Source organism: Phalacrocorax carbo, chromosome 3, assembly GCF_963921805.1.
Source record: "Phalacrocorax carbo chromosome 3, bPhaCar2.1, whole genome shotgun sequence".
NCBI lineage: Eukaryota > Metazoa > Chordata > Aves > Suliformes > Phalacrocoracidae > Phalacrocorax > Phalacrocorax carbo.
The window spans coordinates 13878735-13899217 of record NC_087515.1 but is presented as its reverse complement, the minus strand read 5'-3'; the positions used below and the strand labels follow the sequence as shown (position 1 = coordinate 13899217).

The 20483-nt window shown below is 40.5% G+C and overlaps 1 protein-coding gene across 2 annotated transcripts in view; it reads left to right on the top strand.

Moving 5' to 3' along the window:
- The first annotated feature begins 435 nt into the window (after positions 1 to 435).
- RMDN2 (regulator of microtubule dynamics 2) overlaps positions 436 to 20483 on the top strand; it is a 48770-nt gene continuing 28722 nt past the window's right edge. Inside the window, exons 1-5 of one of the 2 annotated variants that reach the window (XM_064445891.1) lie at positions 436 to 628; positions 1139 to 1602; positions 9191 to 9383; positions 10337 to 10439; positions 13124 to 13184. In XM_064445891.1, the coding sequence (XP_064301961.1) occupies positions 1157 to 1602; positions 9191 to 9383; positions 10337 to 10439; positions 13124 to 13184 (803 nt within the window). In that variant the 5' untranslated portion in view covers positions 436 to 628; positions 1139 to 1156. Of the gene's footprint in view, positions 629 to 688; positions 1603 to 9190; positions 9384 to 10336; positions 10440 to 13123; positions 13185 to 20483 lie in introns of those variants that run through there. The other variant, XM_064445892.1, reaches the window with a different exon arrangement.

Here is a 20483-nt window from a genome sequence, read left to right as displayed (position 1 = left end):
TAGAACGGACTTGGGTGAAATCAGCTTTGGGCCCTTAGATGGGGCAGAATTGCAACGACACTTTTGTGCCAGGATGGTGCCTCTTCCTGGCGGCCGGGCAGGGGTTCTCCGTGATTTTGCAGCTTCAGGTCTCCACGAACGCAGTGGAAGTACAGTATCTCTAGGGCCTAGAAGTAGCTAAGGTTAGGTTAGTGAAAACGAGTGGCCAACAGACGGAAGGGAGGCGCGCAACCGGGTAAATTCTCAGCTAAGCAGCGCGCTCGGGTGCTGCCTACAGTAGGTGCAGCAGCCGCCCCCGCAGCACCGCCCGGCGGGAAGCCCGCAGCCGCGGCCCTCTCGGCCGAAGGTCCCGGCCTCGGCCACGCCGGAGCTCCGCCCGCCCGCTCGCTCGGGGCCGCCGGGGCCACGGGGCGGGCCTGGCCCGGCCCAGCGCCCTCCTCCCCGGGGCAGCGGGCCGTCACCCGGCCGGCGGCCGCGGCGGAGGCCCGTCCCCCTCGATCCGGGTATCGCCGCCCCCTGCGCCGCGGCGGGAGAGCCGCGGGGCCGCGCCGCGCCGGGAGAGCCGCGGGGCCGCGCCGCGCCGCGCCTGGGCCGGACCCGCTCCCGCCGCCGCCGGGCCAGCCCGCCGGTACGTAACGGGGGGACGGTGGCGGGCCTGGGGCTGGCGGCCCCCTGCCGGGGCGGGGGTGAGGGGCCGGCGGGCCCGGGGCGGCGGCGGGGGGAGCGGGACACCCCTCCCTGCGGGCGGCGCGGCGCGGGAGCCCCACCGCCTGACAGCTGGGCTTCCGCCGCTCTGCGCCTGCCGAAAATCCGGTTGTATGAGTTTATCGCATTAAAACAAAACAAAGGGATCTGAAGTCGCAAGAAGGTTAAAAGCGAAGGCTGCGGTCCTGCGCGCGTGCCGATGCAGAAGTGGGTGCCCCTCATCGCCCCCCCTCCAAACCAACAGCCGACTTGTTTTTGCTGTCATAGCACATAGCCTGTTGTTGCAGAATCTGCTAGAGTTGTATGCTAACTTTGTGTCCGCAGGATGTGCCACTATTCTAGCCTTGCACTTTTGTGACTCAAAAGCAAAGTGAGTCGTTTGGGTAGAGCAGAAAAAACATCTTTTGCTCTGACTGTTATTGTTGTTTCACAGTTTTAGGAGAGTGCAGAAATGTCTCCCTTCGAAAATAAAGCACTGATACTGGGCATAATGGCAGGGACTGCTGGAATAAGCCTGATGCTGATTTGGTACCGTAAGATCCGAAAACCTGGTGCAGCTGTGCACGTACCTGCGTTCCTAGATGTAGGTAACAGGCTTAATTCTGTGGGCCTCCAAAATGAAGCTCCTGCTGAGCAAGGAGTAGTAATGGTTTTACATGGAAGGCAACTGCAGATGCTGGAAAAATTGAATGGCTTGCTAGTAAGTGTGGATGAACTGAAGAGAGAGGTGAAATTTCTGAAAGAAGCTATTCCAAAGCTTGAGGAGCTTGTTCGAAGTGAGCTTCAAAGGAAGAGAGATGTTCAGAGAGTTAGCCCATCACACAGAGCAACGAAGCGGAGAAAAGCTTCCGGTGCAGCAGAAACTACCAGCTCTGAGGAGGCCGAAAGTGAAGGAGGGTGAGTCAATAATATTTTGTATATCCTACACTACACATACAGTGCAAATTGCTTCATTACCTGTGTGAAACTTTGTATTATAAACGGGAGCCCTTTTAAAGTTTTATGTATATTTTATATTTCTCTACATTCAGGGGAAGAAAAAACCCAAATTCAGATTAGTAATTTTTAGATCAGAAAAAACACTGGGTGACCATCTCTCAGTCTGCACTATAGCTGAAGTTGGCTGAACACCAAGCATAACAGAGATTTTTAAGGGTGCATTTGATAACCATCTGATGCAGTATTGCTACATAGCTATGCAATGAGAGGCAAAGTTCAGAATTATGGTGTGATTTTAAAAGTGCTTCTAGTAAGAAGGTAGTTGTCTTGTGTCACTGACAGAGTTTGTGCAAATTTTTCATGATAATTGTCTTCTGTGGGCCTTAAAGATGAGTTATTACAGTGTTCTGCCTAAAGGCATTGCATGCTATGAAAGCTATGTCTGAATGCAACACCTGTACCAATGGCAGTACGTTTACGTGGATTTGGTGTTACATACACTTTCTGGTGGCTTAAAAAGTAATCGTAAGGGATTTAGGGTACTGACTCAGTAACGTAGAAAGTTCCTAGTTTTGATCACATCTTGTAGTCCCATTGTGGTTAATGGGATCTTTTATATGCATGAGTTGAGGAACATGCTGAAGGATCAGATGTACCTGGAGTCCAGGAGAAGGGCTGTATTTTTGTCTTTTCATATGTTACCTAATACATCCTCCAGTAGTAATGTAAAAATGGTGATGACATTACTATCCTGTAATTGCAACTTTGCTTTGATATAATCAGATTAGATACTTACATGCAATTTAATAAGGGTATGTTTATAGCAACTGAGTTTTTCAAACCATCTCATCAGTGTGTTGTACATACCTGTGTAGGCAGCGTTATGTCTGTAAATTACCTATCTTAAGTCACTTTTTTTCTTTAAAGAGGTATTAATTAACTGTAATATTCTGAAGACAGAACATGCTGCATATGGTAATTAATAGAACTGTATTTTTGAAGAGTTCTTCCAAATTTATTTTCAGTTTCCGTGGGCAGAATTTCTTGTTGTGTTACATCCAAGCCCACATGCTTCACAAGTCTTAGATTTTGGTACTGTATTTTAAGACCTGTCAGTTCTATAATGAACCAGTTCTTTAAGTATTCAGTATTGGCAGGGGTATTCGAAGACATTCCCCCTTCATTCATAGAATTCATAGAAACATTTAAGTTCTATTAGTTTCTCAGATTGTTTTATCTGTTAGTTGGTTTGCAGAGGCCTTTATGTTACATGTAAAATAGTTGGAGACATAGATCAGGCTAAAGGACCGTTTTATGAATAATCAGGTTTACAGACACAATACAGGGGTTATTCCACACCTAGTGTTTGAGAAGATCCCACTTTCTGGTCAGGAGAGATGCGTTGCTGTTTGGGAACCAGCCAAGGAAACTTGTCTGTTCAAGTTCTTCTGTGTGACGAAGAAGCTGATGAGATGATCCAATACGAGTGATTACAGTGTGCCAGAGCTTTGAATGTGTCCTTAAGAGAGGCCTTCTCTGTCAAGTATTTTTATACAGTCAGAAGAAAGGAAGATAATTCAAGGTTATCGATAGTGTTAGTCATTTGGGTATGTGCTTTTCCAATGCTATTTTTTAATCCCTTTTGAAGAGAGGTGGTTTTTTTCCTACTAATACCTTGTACTTGATGTGTTTGTTTTGCATATCTTCTTTAAATTTAACTTTGCTTCATTTAAGTAATTTTATTTTTGCATTTTTTTCTTCCTATTACAAATGGAAACAGGTGGTTAATCCTAACGTCTGTACAGTTGCAATGTATATAGCTTTTTCTGAGGCCTTGTGTAACTTTAACGACCGTGGTGCATGTTCTATGAGAGTTTGCTGCGAGAGGAAATAACAACACACATTTTTTTCCAGTTAATGTGCATCACCACTTTGTGTGCTGTAGGTATAACACCAAATGCCTTGTTTTGTTCTCTTCTGTGGTAAATTCCGCACACAGTAATGCGTTTGGTTGCTATTTTGTGCACAAGAGAGCTATTTTTCTGTTCATTATGTATTAAACATTTTTTTCATTTTCTGTATTCTGTCTAAACTATATGTAACATGTTTCACTGTCTCAGCAATATTTTCATGATCTAGAAGACAGGATTTTGCTTGTGTTAGGCACTTCTGGTTTTAACTGACAAATGGGTAGATGCTGGGAATTGACAGATGAAGTAATCTTAAGAGTTTTATGGACTTGTTCTGGGTGACTACATTGGGTTCAGATTCATAAACTTCTTCCAGAAAATTTCTTAATACTACCTGTTTTTTCCATAAAACATTTGAAGCTGGCAGTGCCTGATATGGTCCTCACTGCTTAGATCTGCTGTGGTCATATTCTCAATGTCAGTGTTGGTATTCAACACCTTGGGAAGAGCAGCTTTCTATTTTGCCTTTCAAAAATTATATATTTCTTTAAGTGGAAAAGTAACCACAGGCATTTAAATAAATAAGATATATTTTTTTAGATAATAACATGTAGCCTGAATGGAAGGTACACTGAATGGATGGGACGTTGACTGAGTGCTGAAGAGCCTACAGTTTCTAGTCTGTGCTTTTCTGCATTCTATTCTTAATAGTTTGTTTCAGTTTCCATCATTTCCTAGTGGAAAACCTGAATCTTTAACCTTTGAGAATGTGTAACAAGCACTCATTCATTTACAAGTACAAATTGTGTCTAGATGATCACCTGGGATGGAGAGTGTCACCTAATTCTCCTCTTTATGGTTTTAAAGCTGTTTCCTCCCTGATACAGCAGTGATGAACCATTGACATCAGTGTCATGTCTGGCGCTGGTCTTCAGCTGGCCTGGCACCCAAGCTTTTCAAATGACATTTGGCATCAGTCACCAGAAGGATTCATCACAGTAAATCCTTTTTCTACAGATGTTTTATTTATAATTTTTCCTTGAAATAGTTTAAATATTCAGCAGGAGGAAAATTTCCATTGCCTGCTGCCTGCGTGTCACTTCACTTATCACTTCTGCATTTCTTCATTTATTTTTGCTGCCCATTTGTTTTCAGTGCAACTCTCAGTTGAGCTAAGAATCTGGTTTGTCAAACTTTTCCTTGAAGGCTGCTTGTCGTTACTGATGGGTATGCACTCTGCCTGGTCATTCAGAGCAAGTTTGATCCAGATCAGTCTGTGACATATAATCACCTCTCTATCGAATTAGCTCTAGTGAATGAGACGGTGTTTGTGTCAGCTTGTGGTTTTTTTGAGTTGGCAGGGAGACAACAGATAATATTTGATCTGTCTGAAAGCTGAAGTGTTGTGAACAGATGCTACCTGGTTAGGCCCAGTGTCTGCCAATTTTCAGGCAACCCAACACAGTTTTTGAACCAGCAAATTGAGTTTGTACCACAGTGGTGTTTTATACTACATAGCTCCTTTTTTTCTTAATGTAGGACTGGGTGCCTGGATTTACTGACCAGTTTAACCACATTGTGGTGAGTCTGCAGCACAGTTTCCATTTGTTCTTTGAACTTTGAGCAGTCCTTTGTGATCCAACTGAATCCTGTTGGTTGATCATTGCTCCTCACATTCTCACCACTGTTTTTCTCTTTTGAATAAAATATCTTGGTAATAAAGGTGAAAACAAATTGGCACTGACTGTAGACATATCTAAAGTTCTTCCATTTTCTCACATATTGGTCAATGTGTTTATCACATGTAAATACTCACTTTTCTGTTTATCATCTGATAAAACCTCTTGCAGGAAAGCAACAGGTAAAATTGCAGTTGTCAGTGCTGTTATATGAAATATTTGTAAAACAAACCATAATGACTTCCTCATTTTTTGTTAATTTCCCTTTTGGATTAGTGTCACCAACCCTTTAGACCCTTGGAGTTTTTAAACTCTGTTAAAAAGAACCTCCATTTCTGTTTGTGTTAGTACTGATTGTTTTTTATAGCATTGCTCTTCATAATATGCTTTTCTAGAATAAGTAGATGTATAAGCCTTCTAGCTGCTTTGTTGAAGTCAGTTATCAGGCTCTTATCATAGTTCTGTATCAGTAATATCTGTTACACTATTATTTTGTCCTTAAGTAGCTGGAAGGACTTCCTATCTGGTAGTAAAACTGGCTTCAGTTCAAATTAGTAAAATAGAGCTTACCCAAGTTGTTAGGAAAAATCCTAGCTGTTTATTTTCTAGAAGTCTGTATTGCCTTCTTAGCATGTTGTTTTCATGCTTAAAACATTTCAGCTATGATGAGGATCAAACAGAGAGCTAGTAAGAAAGTGAATGTCATCAGAAACAAAACAGAAAAACATTCTTTGTGCCTAGTTTGTCACAGTGTTTGAAGTGAGATTTAGTGTGTTATACTTGATTATATTACCTTGCTGTCATTTTACCCCCATGACTCCTGAGCAGTGCAGCAGTTTGCCTGAGGTGCGTGACTAGTGAGGTGGGAACTCATCACAAGCCGTGAAGACCTTGGCTGTCACCTTGGTGCTTTTCCTGTGGAAAATGCTGGGAGGCAGCAATGTCAGCTCTGGAGCCAAAGGAGAAGAGACAAGGAAGAGAGGACCCTCTGAAGGCACTGTGAAGTTACTTTTCTGAGGAAAGAAAGGAAAAAATTAGAGGGATGCTGATGCATCTCAGGGGTAACTAGCATGCCCAATCTTAAGCACTAGCAATTGTTTGCACTCTCTTGGACACTTAATTTCTGGTCTTCCCATGAAAACAATATTCACTTCAAACCAAACTAGGAGAAGATCTTAGAGATTTTGTTTCTTTCATCTGAGAATGGCATTCTCCTCTGTTGGTTGTGTAGAAACTGCTGGCCCTTAATGTAGCTCAGCGTCTTCTCATCTGCATCAGGAGGCACGGGGTTGTATGGTTTGTTGCAGCCCTGAGTAATAACAGGCATTGCCTTACACTGAGAGAAGATGTTTACTGTTGTGTTTTCCCCTTCCCACAGGTTGTTTTATAGGTATTGTTTTGCCTTCTTTTAAGCATGCAATCAACAAGTGTATTGAAATTTATGGTATTCTTACCAAGTTTTAAGATGGTCTGCTTCACATTTAGATTCTTTGAGGATTCATAAAGCAGATAAGTAGAGGAGGTAGGAGAGAATTTCCCAGGACAGTGGAGGTGAGAGGGGAAGAAATGACCTGTCCCCTCTGCTGTTTCTCAGCTCAGATGTGGCCTGGAGATCATGTTTCTGTAGGAGAGGTGGGATGAAGAAGGGCTTGATGCAGTATGGTCTGACCTTAAAAGGTTATTCTTCCATGATATTTTATAATTAGCTCCTTATGGGTTGATATAATCTGTTAGGTAGTGACCTACTTCACACTTTCTCCATTTGAGTCTCTCAGCAAATATTCTCATGTGACTTAATCTGATGTCATATGAATTTGATGTTTGGCCATGACACTTTGATACAGTGCTGGTGGAAATCTCTGCTAGGCTTGTTTAGAGTGACAGGGCTTGGCTGTCAGCCCAAGCTTGGCCTTTGTATTTTTGCTAGCATAGTCACATTTTCCAATAATCACTTTTGTCTGTTATCAAACATTGGAACAGTAGTGATTATAGAAATTTTAGCAGATGTTTATGCAGCTAAGAGAAAAATTACAACATCAACATCAACTTCCAAACACTGATTCCCTACTTTCACATCTACCTGCTTAGGTAGCATTTGATGCAGTGTCCAAATTCCTGTGACTAAGGAGTGTTATGGTTGTATGGGAATTTGAAATTGCCTTTACTGCTTAGTTGTTCCTACTTTATATTATCTAGGTTATATATATTATCTAGGTTATTATATTATATTATATATTATATTATATTTTAGGTCGGTAATTGCACAAACCGTCAGTGTATTTATCTTTTTAACTGGGGGTGGGGGGTGGTGGTGGTACCCAAACTATGTGAGGAAAGGTACTTTCCAAATGTATTTCAAACCATAGGATTATGTATTGGAGATAAAAGACTGCCCCCTGGCCCACCCCCACTCACCCCCCGGAATCCTTTGCATTTTTGGTCAAATTAGTGCTCTTACAAATGCAGCCCATATATGATGTAGCTCTGCACCCACTTCAAGATAACTATGGAAAACCAAGATGTTGTGGTTTTAGAGATGCTTCAGAAAACCAAAATAAATGTTTGGTGACTTATAAATAGAGACTGCAGGATACAACATAAGATGTGTCATCAACTTCAGCATCATCAAGGTTATGTAAAACAAATCTCTAGGAATCTATGAAGTTTCCCATCTCTGCTCTGCTCTATTTTGTTTTCCAGTTCGAACATGTACATGTGGTTTATGTATGTATTGTTTTATCCAAACGTATTTTTGACTCCTTTTCCCCATATTACGGGGTTAATTTTGCAGTGAAACTGTCATGCCACATCTAGCATGTCTGTAGCTTGATAAGCAGTTGTTCATTTACAGGCTGTATCTGCTCATGTGTTAGTTCTGGTCACTTCTGAAAGCACCTTATTGAAAACAGAATATTTAAAAGCCATGATTATTAACCTCCATTTATATTGCTAACATTCTGTACTGGTTATATTTCTGGAAAAAAACAAATTTTGTATATTTTGACTGTCACGGTGTACTTCAATTATTCAGTTGCTTAATGTGCATAGTACATCTCATGCTTTTCCTGCTCATAGTTACCATTTAAAAAAATCTCTGAACCTGGCAGCTAATAATTCACATTATTATTTCTCATCAGAACAATATTTTCAAAGGTGGAAATGCAGAAGATTGTGCTTTTCTGTCCATTCTTAGTACAGAAGCAAAAGGCACTTTTTAAAAATAATGCCATTCGGCTGCTCCTATATGAAATTGGAGGACACTAACATATGCTCAGCACCTGGGACAGTAAGGCCACCTGCTTATCTCTGCATGGCATTTTTGGCTTTCCTAATTATTTCTTTGTCCTTGATTGCCTTGTGCTGAGTAATTGTGCACTAAGCATAATAAATTAATATAAGCTCTCTCCCAGTTTCAGATATTCTGACCTTCAGAATGTTCAAAAGAAATAATTAAAGGAATTCATAACAGTGATGATATTGCTTATATTTAGATCTTACAAGTGTTTAACAAAACATCGTATAAGTGATTCTTATGGCAGTTACATTTTGGTTAGCAAGCTCATTCCTATTTCAGAAAACAGGGAAATTGAGGTAAATAGTTGAAGAGGCCTATTCAAGGTTACAGAATGTGTCTTAATACACATTAATGATTTAAAGTGTTCTGTATTTGAAACACAAAGATACATATTAGAAACACATGTATCTGCATTTTTTTAATGTGATGTTAGGCAGCAGGACAGCATAATTATTTGCCTGTTATGTTTGGAATATGATTGTGCTGTCCTTTTGAAGACAAAGATATAATAATAATAATAATAAACTTGATACCACAAATACAAATTCCTTTAATGTTGGACAATAGGAATAAATTGTGCTCTAAAATTTTAGCATTTGAATTTAACAATGCTTTACCAATATTTTCAGAAAAGATGGTTATTATTTTCTGTAATTCTTTAGTTATCTTACAGCTCATACTGATTCTGAAGGAGAGTTTGAGGAAGAAAAGGGATGGATGAAATCACCTGATACCATTGTGAAATCAGAAGAGGAAGAGTTATTTAATCTTTTACAGCAGGTGGACAATTTGCACAAGGGTTCAGAAGATGATAAAAAGGAGGGCTTCAGACTGCTGATCGAGAAAGGTGACAAGGTATTAATGGGTAAACTTAATATTACGTTGCTATTAGCTTGTGCTTTGCACTGTTTTTGAGAACTTCCTTAATACAAGCATTAAAATGCACACAGGAATGGAAGATGACATTTCATGCATATTTTTAAAATGCAGTAAAAAAGAAATATTTCAAGGTGGTGTCAATATTCATGTTGGGTGAGCATAGAAGTTTTATTATTTTACATTCCATCCAGGCACAATAACTCCGAGGCTTTGTTTGATATGTGTGTTCTTGCATGCGACAAAGAAATATCTTGGGCTTTTTTCTGCGTAAATGATACTTTGCTGGTTTTAGAATGGTCTATGTGAGAAAGTCCTGTGGAATTAAGTAGTAACCAGACCAAGCGCGCTCAAGAAGAGGAACTATGACCCTGTAGCCTGCTTTTACCTTTCTGGTATACTTCATGTGGATTTTTCTCTGGACTTTGCTGTGCACATACGGAGCTCCTGTTAAAATTTCCAAGTGGTTTGATGTGCAGTGCTTAATTCAGTGTATCAACTTCTTCTGATTTGGCAAACAATAGTTCTGATTATATTTTAATTTACACATTGAAATACTGAGGAAGGTAGATGAGATGCTAATTGTGAGTGTGTGTTGCTTATGGCATACCTAAAGAAAGTATATATCACATCATTCGGGGATCTGTTTTGCTTTTCTAGTTTACCTTTTCATTTTTTATAATAAAAGAACTTTGAAACTGATTTATTAAATAAAACCTCTTTAGTCAGCCCAGGCTATATCCAAAAGCTGTCTTCCGCTTTGGTCATGAAACATTGGTTATCTGGTTCTCCCATAAACTAAAAGTAGTACAGAAGGATGCAAAATAGCCAAAATATGCCATGTTCCTAGAACCTGCTTTAAGCATTATGAAAGGAAACTGTTTAAGTCACATTCTGATCAGTTTAATTACTCAGCTGTCCTCTGCTTTCAGTATGAAAACTACGTGGACTTTCTTTGGAGACTTGCACGCGCTTATGGAGATCTGTTTGAGATGACTACTGATGCTGGGGAGAAGAGGAAATACGTTACTGATGGTAAGCAGAGGAAAAACGTTCATGTAGAACGCCATCTGAATGTAGTGAAACATGCTTTGAACTTTGGTTAAGTTTTTCAATCCAAGAAATTTCCAGTCCAATAAATGGGAGCATTCGTACTGTAATAATAATGCTTTGTGCAATAAACTGCCACAGTATACAACTTCAGTCCATTCTTTCCTCACTGGAGAGGTCCAAAATTGGTGTAGTAGTAGTATTCTGGGTCACAGTTGAAGGCTGTTGACCCTGGATGGTGCCTTAAAATCCTGTATTTTTTTTTGAGAATCAGATGGATACAGAATGTGAAAAAAGATGCTGTCAGCACAGTTTCTTAATTACATCTTCGGGAGAGCGAGAGAAATAAATAAGTGCTAAGGCAAAGCCAGGGTTTGTTTTTCTGCTTCCCTGTGGCAAAGGAGTGCTCCTGCATAGCAGCAGCCTCTTCTGTGCTGATAGTGGGGATGAAACTTTGAGTCTGGAAAAACTGTTGACCAGAAATAGAAGTCACGTGTGACAACTGATGTTGCTTCTTGGCGTCTCTCCCCAGTGTCCTGTTTGACAGCTTAACCTCAACAGGGTTCTGATTTTCTTTTTCACAGCACTTTTCTTTCCTGCTTTTAAAAGCATTGCCCGTTTGTTTTGGTTTAACCCCAGCCAGCAACCAAGCACCACCCAGCTGCTCGCTCACTCCCCCGCAGTGGGATGGGGGAGAGAATTGGAAGAGTAAAAGTGAGAAAACTCGTGGGTTGAGATAAAGACAGTTTAATAGGTAAAGCCAAAGCTGCGCGTGGAAGCAAAGCAAAACAAGGGGTTCATTCACTCCTTCCCATGGGCAGGCAGGCGTTCAGCCATCTCCAGGAAAGCAGGGCTCCATCACGCATAACTGTTACATGGGAAGACAAATGCCGTCACTCTGAACGTCCCCCACTTCATTTTTCTCCCCCCCGCCCACCAGTTTTATATGCTGAGCATGACGTCATATGGTGTGGGATATCTCTTTGGCCCATTGGGGTCAGCTGTCCTTGCTGTGTCCCTTCCCAGCTTCTTGTGCCCCCACCCCAGCCACTCGCTGGTGGGGTGGGGTGAGAAGCAGAAAAGGCCTTGACTCTGTGTAAGCACCGCTCAGCAGTGATGAAAACGTCCCTGCATTATCAACACTGTTTCCAGTACAAATCCAAAAGATAGCCCCATATTAGCTGCTATGAAGAAAATTACCTCTATCCCAGCCAAAACCAGCAGACCTTTCTTTCACTGTCTGGATGCATATTGGCTAGAGGTGCAGTTTACATTTCTCTCTTTGTTTTGGGCTTTCTTCTCTTTATTACAATAAAACCTACATCTTTTTCCCTGCTTCACTCCCCTTCGGTCCACCCACTGTTCTTACAATAATCCTTTTTGCCTTTATTTGGGAATATTTCTCTCTATTCCTTGTTTCTCCATTGCCTCTCCATTTTTTGCTGGACAAATTCAGGTTTTATTAGTGTATTCCTAGTTTAGGCTATTCTGTCTGCTGTGACGCTTCTTCCATTTTTTATTTTTTGTTCTGTCAGCAGTGACAAAGCAGTTTTGGCTGCCCTTTGTCATCCTTCAAGGCAGTGTCATGCCTTTGTGATGTAATGACATATCCCATAGCCAACCTCAGCTCGCACAAGGTCCTCGTCCCTTTCCTTTTGTCATGTAAATACTCATAAAGACTTGCACTGTCTTAGCTACTTAATTGATATGGTCTTTGCTTTAGTAGTAGGTTGGCTTCTTTGTATAGAAATCATCCAGTGCAGTGAGGATTATGACACAAACCAGATTACAAGAGTAAACTCTGTTGTTGGATCCTTTGCTTTTACCAGTGACTACATGTAGCCTCAGTTGATGAAAGATAATGGCAGAGCAAAAAGACAGGGAGAGATAATGATGGAATGACATTAGGTCTTAGGTGTTGAGTAACCAGCCTAGTTTGGCTCATTCTCATGAAGTGGTGGGCGGCGGCAGCCTTTTTCATCTCAGTTTTTAGAAGTGGTGCAGTGGGATTGAGGCAGCGGGGGAGCTGGCAGTAGTTCTGTGGGTTTTTTCATTCCACTGTGTTGGAGGACTGTGTATGCTGTTCTTTGCTTTTATGAAGTTAACTTGCAATACAGAAATGTCAGTGTGGTTTAATTGGTTGCAGCTGAGACTTTGCAAACAGCAAGCATCTCATCTGAACTTCTTACTGGGAGCATGGGTTTGATCAAATCACCTACTGTCATCTTTATTCAGTTAAAAGTGGAACTTAATGGAAGTCTTTGTGCTGGAAAGGAACTTCAACTAGTTCATTCCTGTACCCAAGGCAGGAAACAGCTTTGCTGGTTCTTTTGACAGGTGCTTCTTTAACCTGCTTTTAAGGGTCTTCAGTCTTGCAGACAGCACAGCCTGCTTTGACAGGCCAGTCCAATCCTTCCCTGATTTAGCTGATTCTGAATTGGATTTTAAGAGAAAATACTAAAATTGTACCCATATATATTTATATGTGTATGTATAGGTTGTAAATGGTGTAAAGCCAGGATGTTACATTGTCCATCTAAAAAACATTTACAAGAGCCGGAAGCAATTTTTTCTTTGCAGCTAGAGTATATCAGGTTGCTTTGTTCTTGGGAGTTGCCTAAAATGTGGAAGAGTACAATAAATCCTTTAATGTATTATTCCATTTATAGGAAAGATTAAAGCTGAAAAGGCTGTTCAGCTGGATGCCAGGAGTGCTGAGAGTCACCAGTGGTAAGTTCGAGAAAGTGTGCTTTTTTGCAAAGTTAGATGTATTTATCAAATCCCACAAAAAAAAAAAAACAAAAAACAACCAAAACACCAAACAAACAAAAAGAAAAAAAAAAACGGGCTGTCTTTGGCTCTAAATAGTGCCCACAGCAAGTTACATTTATCATGCTGCAGTTTGACATCAATTTCATAAACTATGCATTAATATATTTTCAGAGTTTCATGGAACTCAATTATCATCAGTTGCAGCTAAAAATTACATTGAAGTATTCTGTGAAGCATTTACTATAGCATGTGAAACAACTCCATAACCATACTTCAGTATGTACCATGAAATGTAGAAAGGAGTATTTGCTTAAGCCAGTATATTATTGCTCAGAGAAGCCATAGTTTTACATTTACCTTCTCTTTCAGCACTTCACAAAATAATGTCATTTGACCTCATATTTTGTCCTTTCTTTTACTTGTAATAATCTAAATTCTAATAATAAAAAATAGACAATGAAAGCACTATGGAAGTTTCAGTTAATTTCTCAATTTCTGTTTTGTCATGTCATTTTCCTCCAAGCTTGGCACTTGGGTTAATTTTGTAGACCTTGCCAGGTCTAACCAACCCTTTGCAAATGTAAATATTTTTTATCATATCAACGTTGTCAGGTAAAAGGTAATTCTGCTGAGTTCTAGCTGATTGTTTCTCACCTTACTATTTTATTAATCAATTTTACTGAGCTCCTGATTTCTTTTCTAATATTGTTAGCTTTTCCTTTCCATTTTGGTTTCTGTGTTCTTCATTAATATTGTTATTACACATGTAGGGTGGGATTTCACTTAACTTTTACATATCTAAACCAAATCCTTTTATCCCTTCACAATCTAAAAAGAAGTAGCCATTTATGGAGTGTACTTCATCTGAATCCATTTTGCCCATCTGCATTGAGGTGAGATTAATTTCTTCTGAGGTTCAGTTGACAACATCTCTTGACAAAATCTCCTGTATAAATACAACTTCACTGGCAGAAATTACGCTGATAAAAGCTCACATGTTGTTCAGGGAGATATAGGTGGTCTGCTGGACTTCAGATGTGAGATCCTGTACTGGGAGGCACATCTGGCAAGGGAAGAATTACTAGTGCAAGGAGATACGCTCCAGAGGTTAGCTCAGAAAGCCTATTTGAGACGTTTAAGAGGAAAATCTTATGTTTTGTAAGCTACTGGTTCTTGTAGTGGATTTCTGTATGGTTTACAGTTTTTGTCCTTTTTGTGTCTGGGTTGCAAGTGAATGTGACGGTTTTATCAGTTACTGTTGAACAGTGGCTTTCTGGTGATGTGGATGGACACCACAGATTTGAATAGTTTGGTATAATATTTTTTTTCCTGAATATTTGGTCTGCTTGTCTTTCTTTTCTGAAGTCTTTCTGACTTGATGCATAATTTTTGAAGTGTGATGCCCCATACTGGTTATGCCACTCTAACTGAGGTTCTAAGGACTGGGCAGAATGGGCTTCCATGCTCCAGACAGATATTTGTATGTTTTTGTCTAGCCTGCCAACTGTTGTTCAGTCTGTGGTTCCAGCAGATCTTTTTTCTGCTGTGCTGCTGCTGAATCAGATGGACTTGTTTTGTAACTGTACATTTCTTTTTTTCTTCCTTGGTAGAGTACTTTACACATGTTTCATTGATTTCAGACCATTTCTCAGTTTTACTGAGGCCATTTAGGTTTGTAAATGCTTGCATCCCCTTCCAGATTACAATTTTATTTTAAAAGTATTTTGTGGGCTTTTAAAATAATTGATTTCATTGATGAAATTACTGGGAGATAATGGACCCAGCACAAAACTTTGTGGAACACCTGTAACAATGCTCAGGTTCACATGATCCTGGTTCTGCAACCATCTACAGGTGATTTAAGCGAAACAATATTTCCATGGTTACATTTAGAGGAACATCAGGTAGGACAAAGTCAAAGGCCACATTAAGGTCAAGCTATATCCCATTTGTTGCATTCTTCTAATATTCCAGGCTTGTTTATTTTGTCAAAAAGAAAAATATTTTTGTTTTATACTGTTTGTTTGTGACAAACTTGCCCCGACTGTTTTGTATGCCTCTGCACTTACAGAATAATTTATCCTAGAATGCTTTCAGGTTAGGCTGATTTGTCCATAATCTCTGTCCTTTCCTTTCTTTTTTTCATATTTAGCAACTATGTTTACCTTTTTCCTTTTGATGGGATTTTCTACATTACCCAGGAGATTTTGGTAGTCAGCCGTGTTGTTTGAGAATGGCTGATGCAAACTTATTCTGTTTATCTAACCATTATTTTACAAGTTGTCATGGTTTAACTCCAGCCAGCAACCAAGCACCACCCAGCTGCTCGCTCACTCCCCCGCAGTGGGATGGGGGAGAGAATTGGAAGAGTAAAAGTGAGAAAACTCGTGGGTTGAGATAAAGACAGTTTAACAGGTGAAGCCAAAGCTGCGCGTGGAAGCAAAGCAAAACAAGGGGTTCATTCACTCCTTCCCATGGGCAGGCAGGCGTTCAGCCATCTCCAGGAAAGCAGGGCTCCATCACGCATAACTGTTACATGGGAAGACAAATGCCGTCACTCTGAACGTCCCCCACTTCATTTTTCTCCCCCCCGCCCACCAGTTTTATATGCTGAGCATGACGTCATATGGTGTGGGATATCTCTTTGGCCCATTGGGGTCAGCTGTCCTCGCTGTGTCCCTTCCCAGCTTCTTGTGCCCCCACCCCAGCCACTCGCTGGTGGGGTGGGGTGAGAAGCAGAAAAGGCCTTGACTCTGTGTAAGCACCGCTCAGCAGTGACGAAAACGTCCCTGCATTATCAACACTGTTTCCAGTACAAATCCAAAAGATAGCCCCATATTAGCTGCTATGAAGAAAATTACCTCTATCCCAGCCAAAACCAGCACATTATCCACCCCTTATTCAATGCTATCTATTGCATGCCCAGTTCCCATACTTTCTAATAGGTTTCAGTTAATCACTGCTGCTTCTTTTTTGGGTGATCAGTGTGACCCACTTCCTCCACATAGCAACAGTTGCATGGTGTGTAGAGGGGACCCTCCCTTTGAACATCCAGCCCAGCACCGGCAGTCGGGGTGCCAGGAGGAGCTGTGCTTCAGTACCAACCACTTACAAAGCAGCTCGAACCCCTTCATATGCTGCCAGTATCTCTTTTTCAGTTGGAGTATAGTAGGCCTCGTATCCTCTCTGTCCCCGACTCCAAAACCCTAGGGGTCAAACCTGTCTCCCCTGGCGCTTTCTGCCGGAGGCTCCAGGTAGGGCCATTCTCCCCAGCTGCGGTGTAGAGCACAGCTTTTTACACCTTGTCCTGCCCAGACTGGCCCAAGGCCTACTGCATGAACTATTGCTTGCTTAATCTGTTCAAAGGCTTATCATTGCTCAGGGCCCCATTTGAAATCATTCTTCCCTGTGTCACTTGATAAAGAGGGCTTACGATCAGACTGTAATTTGGAATATGCATTCTCCAAAAACCCACAATGTCTAAGAAAGCTCGTGTTTTCATTTTGTTCATTGGTGGAGGCATGGCTGCTATTTTGTTGATCACATCTGTTGGAATCTGATCATGTCCATCTTGGCATTTTATTCCTAAAAACTGGATCTCCTGTGTGGGTCCCTTGACCTTACTTTATTTTATGGTGCACCTGCCTTTCAGAAGGATTTGGACTATTTTCTTCCCTTTCTCAGAAACTTCTGCTGTATTGCCTCACACAATGATGTCATCAATATACTGCAGATGTTCCCAAGCTTCACCGTGTTCCAGTGCAGTCTGAATCAGTCCATGGCAAATGGTAGGGCTGTGTTTCCACCCCTGGGGCCGTGTGCTCATATTGTCACATTTAGGGTCAGTTACTTCTAGATTTTTCAGTCAATAGAGAACATCTCACTGGAGCTGAATTAGTCTTTAAAACTATTTCCTACCTTTCCTCTGCATCAAAAAGGGTTCCAGAACAGGGTTTTCCTGTTTTGTGGAACTGCTATAAGCTGTCTGGGAAATAGAATGTATCTTTTGTCTCTACCATGAGAATTTAGTGGAATGGTCTCATGAGCAAACTCTTGCTAATGTAGGCCTAGAGTTCAGCTATCTTCCTTACTTTTCATATTTACTTCAGTTAAGAACAAAAAAAAAATGCCATGTATCTTCTTAGTAGGTCACCTGTATTTTTTAATAAAACTGTATCATAAAACATATCAACAATAAAACTGGCCAACTTACTGATCTGAATACTGACAAGTAACCAATATTCATCTTCAAGTTAAATTTGATAAAATATATGCAGAAGAACAGAGCAAAATATTGTGAAGTAGTCAGTCGGTTTTGGTAGTGAACTTTTGCAGCTGCAAATAATACCTGAATCCAGATTTTTGAAAATGTGTGAACACTTAATATTGTAGTTGCCAATGAGATCAAAAAACTTTTAATATTTTTGGAATGGTGACCTCTAAAAAACTGAAGTAGATGGAAACACTGGAGAGGAAAAACATAGTTGTAACCTTTTATTATTTGTGTGACCACCCTAAAGAGAGGCAGAGTAAATATTCTAAGTGACCTGTTGCTTTGCTCAGCTGCTGTCAATTATTCAAGTTGTGAAGGAACTCGCATGCAGAAGTTGGCATCAGCCAGTTGCACGTTGTCTTGTTTTTCCCAACCCTCAAACAAAATAATTTTGTGGGTCAGTGACTCCCAAATGATACCTGTGAATCTTCACAGCTCGTCTTGGACCATGGGGTGTCATTATCATCCAGATTTTAGTTGGAAGTGCTATGCGAACAGTTCAGTGCTATAGTTTCTTCAGATGGCACCGCTTTACAGCTTTACAGTTACAGAAAACACAGAATGTGGAGGTGTGTTAACAGTGCTTTTATATAAAACTAAACAATTGCTTTTAAGATCTTTTGCAAAACAGGTGAGTTTTTATGCTTGGGGGCCTTTGTTGCCATTTTTTCTTCAAGAGTTTCGAAGAGGTCCAGAAGGCTTCTCTGCTGTTGCCCAGAACTCCACATCTCCTTTTTTGCTGAGAAGGTTTTCTTACAGGCTTTGCAGAGAACAGAAAGGTTACTAGATGTGGCCAGTGTTCACGACATTTGCTTAGAAAGATCATTCTTTGCATTGAGCTTTGATTTGTTTGCTACAAACAAACTTAGTGCTGCCCTTAAGTGTGGGTTATTCTATAGAACTTACCTGCTGATGGGAGTCATACAGCACGTGTCCGTCTCATTTAGATTGGAGTGAAGTTATCAAGTGAAAACCTAGTAGTTTTAAGTGAAGACTCCACCTGAACCACAGCTGTCCCCAAGACTTTATTCTATCATGTATATATGAGTTACACGGAAGCACAGGAACAAGTTTCACAAGCCCGGGGTTACCCATGGAAGAAGGTTCCAGAGCTGACGGCCTCTCACTGAGAGGGAAGACTATGGAAAAGAGTGGATTGGCTTCACTGAGGACACGAATAATTACCACCTACTCGGGTGTTTTGGCTGACCTGTATTAGTAAGCCAAAAAATGGAGAAAGATGTAACCATAGAAATCATATTAATGTTTGTTAGTTGTAGAGATTTATTATTCACTTCCAGGACTAATTCAAAACGTTGACCCTTACATTCGCATACAGTTTTGTGCTAAGCTTGTGCCTGGGCTAGAACTGATGCTTAGGGAATCTTTGATTTGCTAGTATGACTAATACTTCTGAGTGGGCTTGCTGTACTTGGTGTACAAAAATCAAACGAAGTGGAAGTCCCAAGTGAACATATTTCAGTGAAGAAGTCTAGAGATTGCAGAGATACTGAGAAGCTTGTATGTAACAGTGGGATATCTAGCCAGAAGGTGACTTGTATTACTTGAGAGGTACATAGTATTCAGAAATGTAGGAAGCTGTGTCTCTAAACAAAGAAACACAGAGAAAGTATTCAGAAATGTAGAAACTTTTAACTCTTGTGTCTTGTGAACAAAAGGTGGTAAAATCACTTAGAATAAAGAACTACTCAGAAGATGGTTTCTAAGAAAGTCAACTACTGTTTTGACACAACAGGGATTAAGTTTCTCCTGGGTTAATTTTTAAGATTAAGTGATACTACTACCCAACATGATAAAGTCAAGTTCTTAAGCCCGTATAACATGGTTATTTTGCAGAAATGTGGGAAGCTGTGCAGAAGCAGGAAAAATGTAGTTGTTATGGAAAAAACTTTTATGTTAGGTGGCACATTGCATGCAAGGGGGTTTTACACAAACTTCCCACAAAAAAGTGAATGTCATGCACTCTCAGTAGTAGAATTATAACAGATAATTTGGCAGATTTGTAGGGTGCAAGGGCATAAAAATATTTCTCTAGTGAAACAAAACTCTTCAGAATTATAGAATATGTTGTAGGATATTTTCATACTACCGTCAACTTTTAAAAATAAATTCTTACCATGTTTCTACCTAAATTCTTGTAACCTTCTGCCCTTCATTTTCCCTTATTTAGACTTAGAAGAAACAGATACCTTACAAGCTACAAGCATCTGTTTCTATCATACAGTCTTATTTTTCCGGAGTTGATACCCTGTCCAGAAAGACCGCTTTCAGTCAAAATTTGGTATAACAAAGTTTCAGGTTAGTAGTTTTTTGCCCTGTATTTGATTCAGGGCGTGACCAAAAAAGTTTTACATCAATCTTTGTTGTTAATTATGCTTAATCTTGGTCAATTATATTTAAGTTACTTAACATTTTGGCAAAAATAATTTAAAATTTCAAATAGAGAAAGGCAAATTCAGCAGCCATTTCTGAGAAGCTGTAACTAGTTCTGTAGTAGGTGGATCAGAGGGATGTGTAGCTTGTGGTTAAAGAGCATTTAAATGAGAGAAGGTGGAAGGTCATGCATTAGGACGGTGTGGTTGCTGGGGTTAATGATTAGATCTGATAAAAATCACTTTGTGTGCAAAAAAAAAAAAAGAAATCACAATCTAGTGGGGGGGTTGTTTGATTTTTTTTTTCTTTTCCACAGGGCAGGTCAGCAGAGTATTTCAGTTCAGAAATGTTGTTGCAGTGCCTCAGGTCATTTGTGGTCCCTTTTCCAAGTTCTCCATCTGTTTATCTTTCTTCTCAGTGCACATTTCCCTCCCCACTGAAGGCAGGTAGCAGATGTTGGCACTTGCATGACAGCAGCCCTTTGCAAGGGACTGAGCTCAGGTCTGTAGTCCAGCCTGTGAGGAGTATGATGCATCCCCTGGGAAAAGGTTTTTGAAATAGCAGTGCATTGGTGAAACACGGCAGCATCC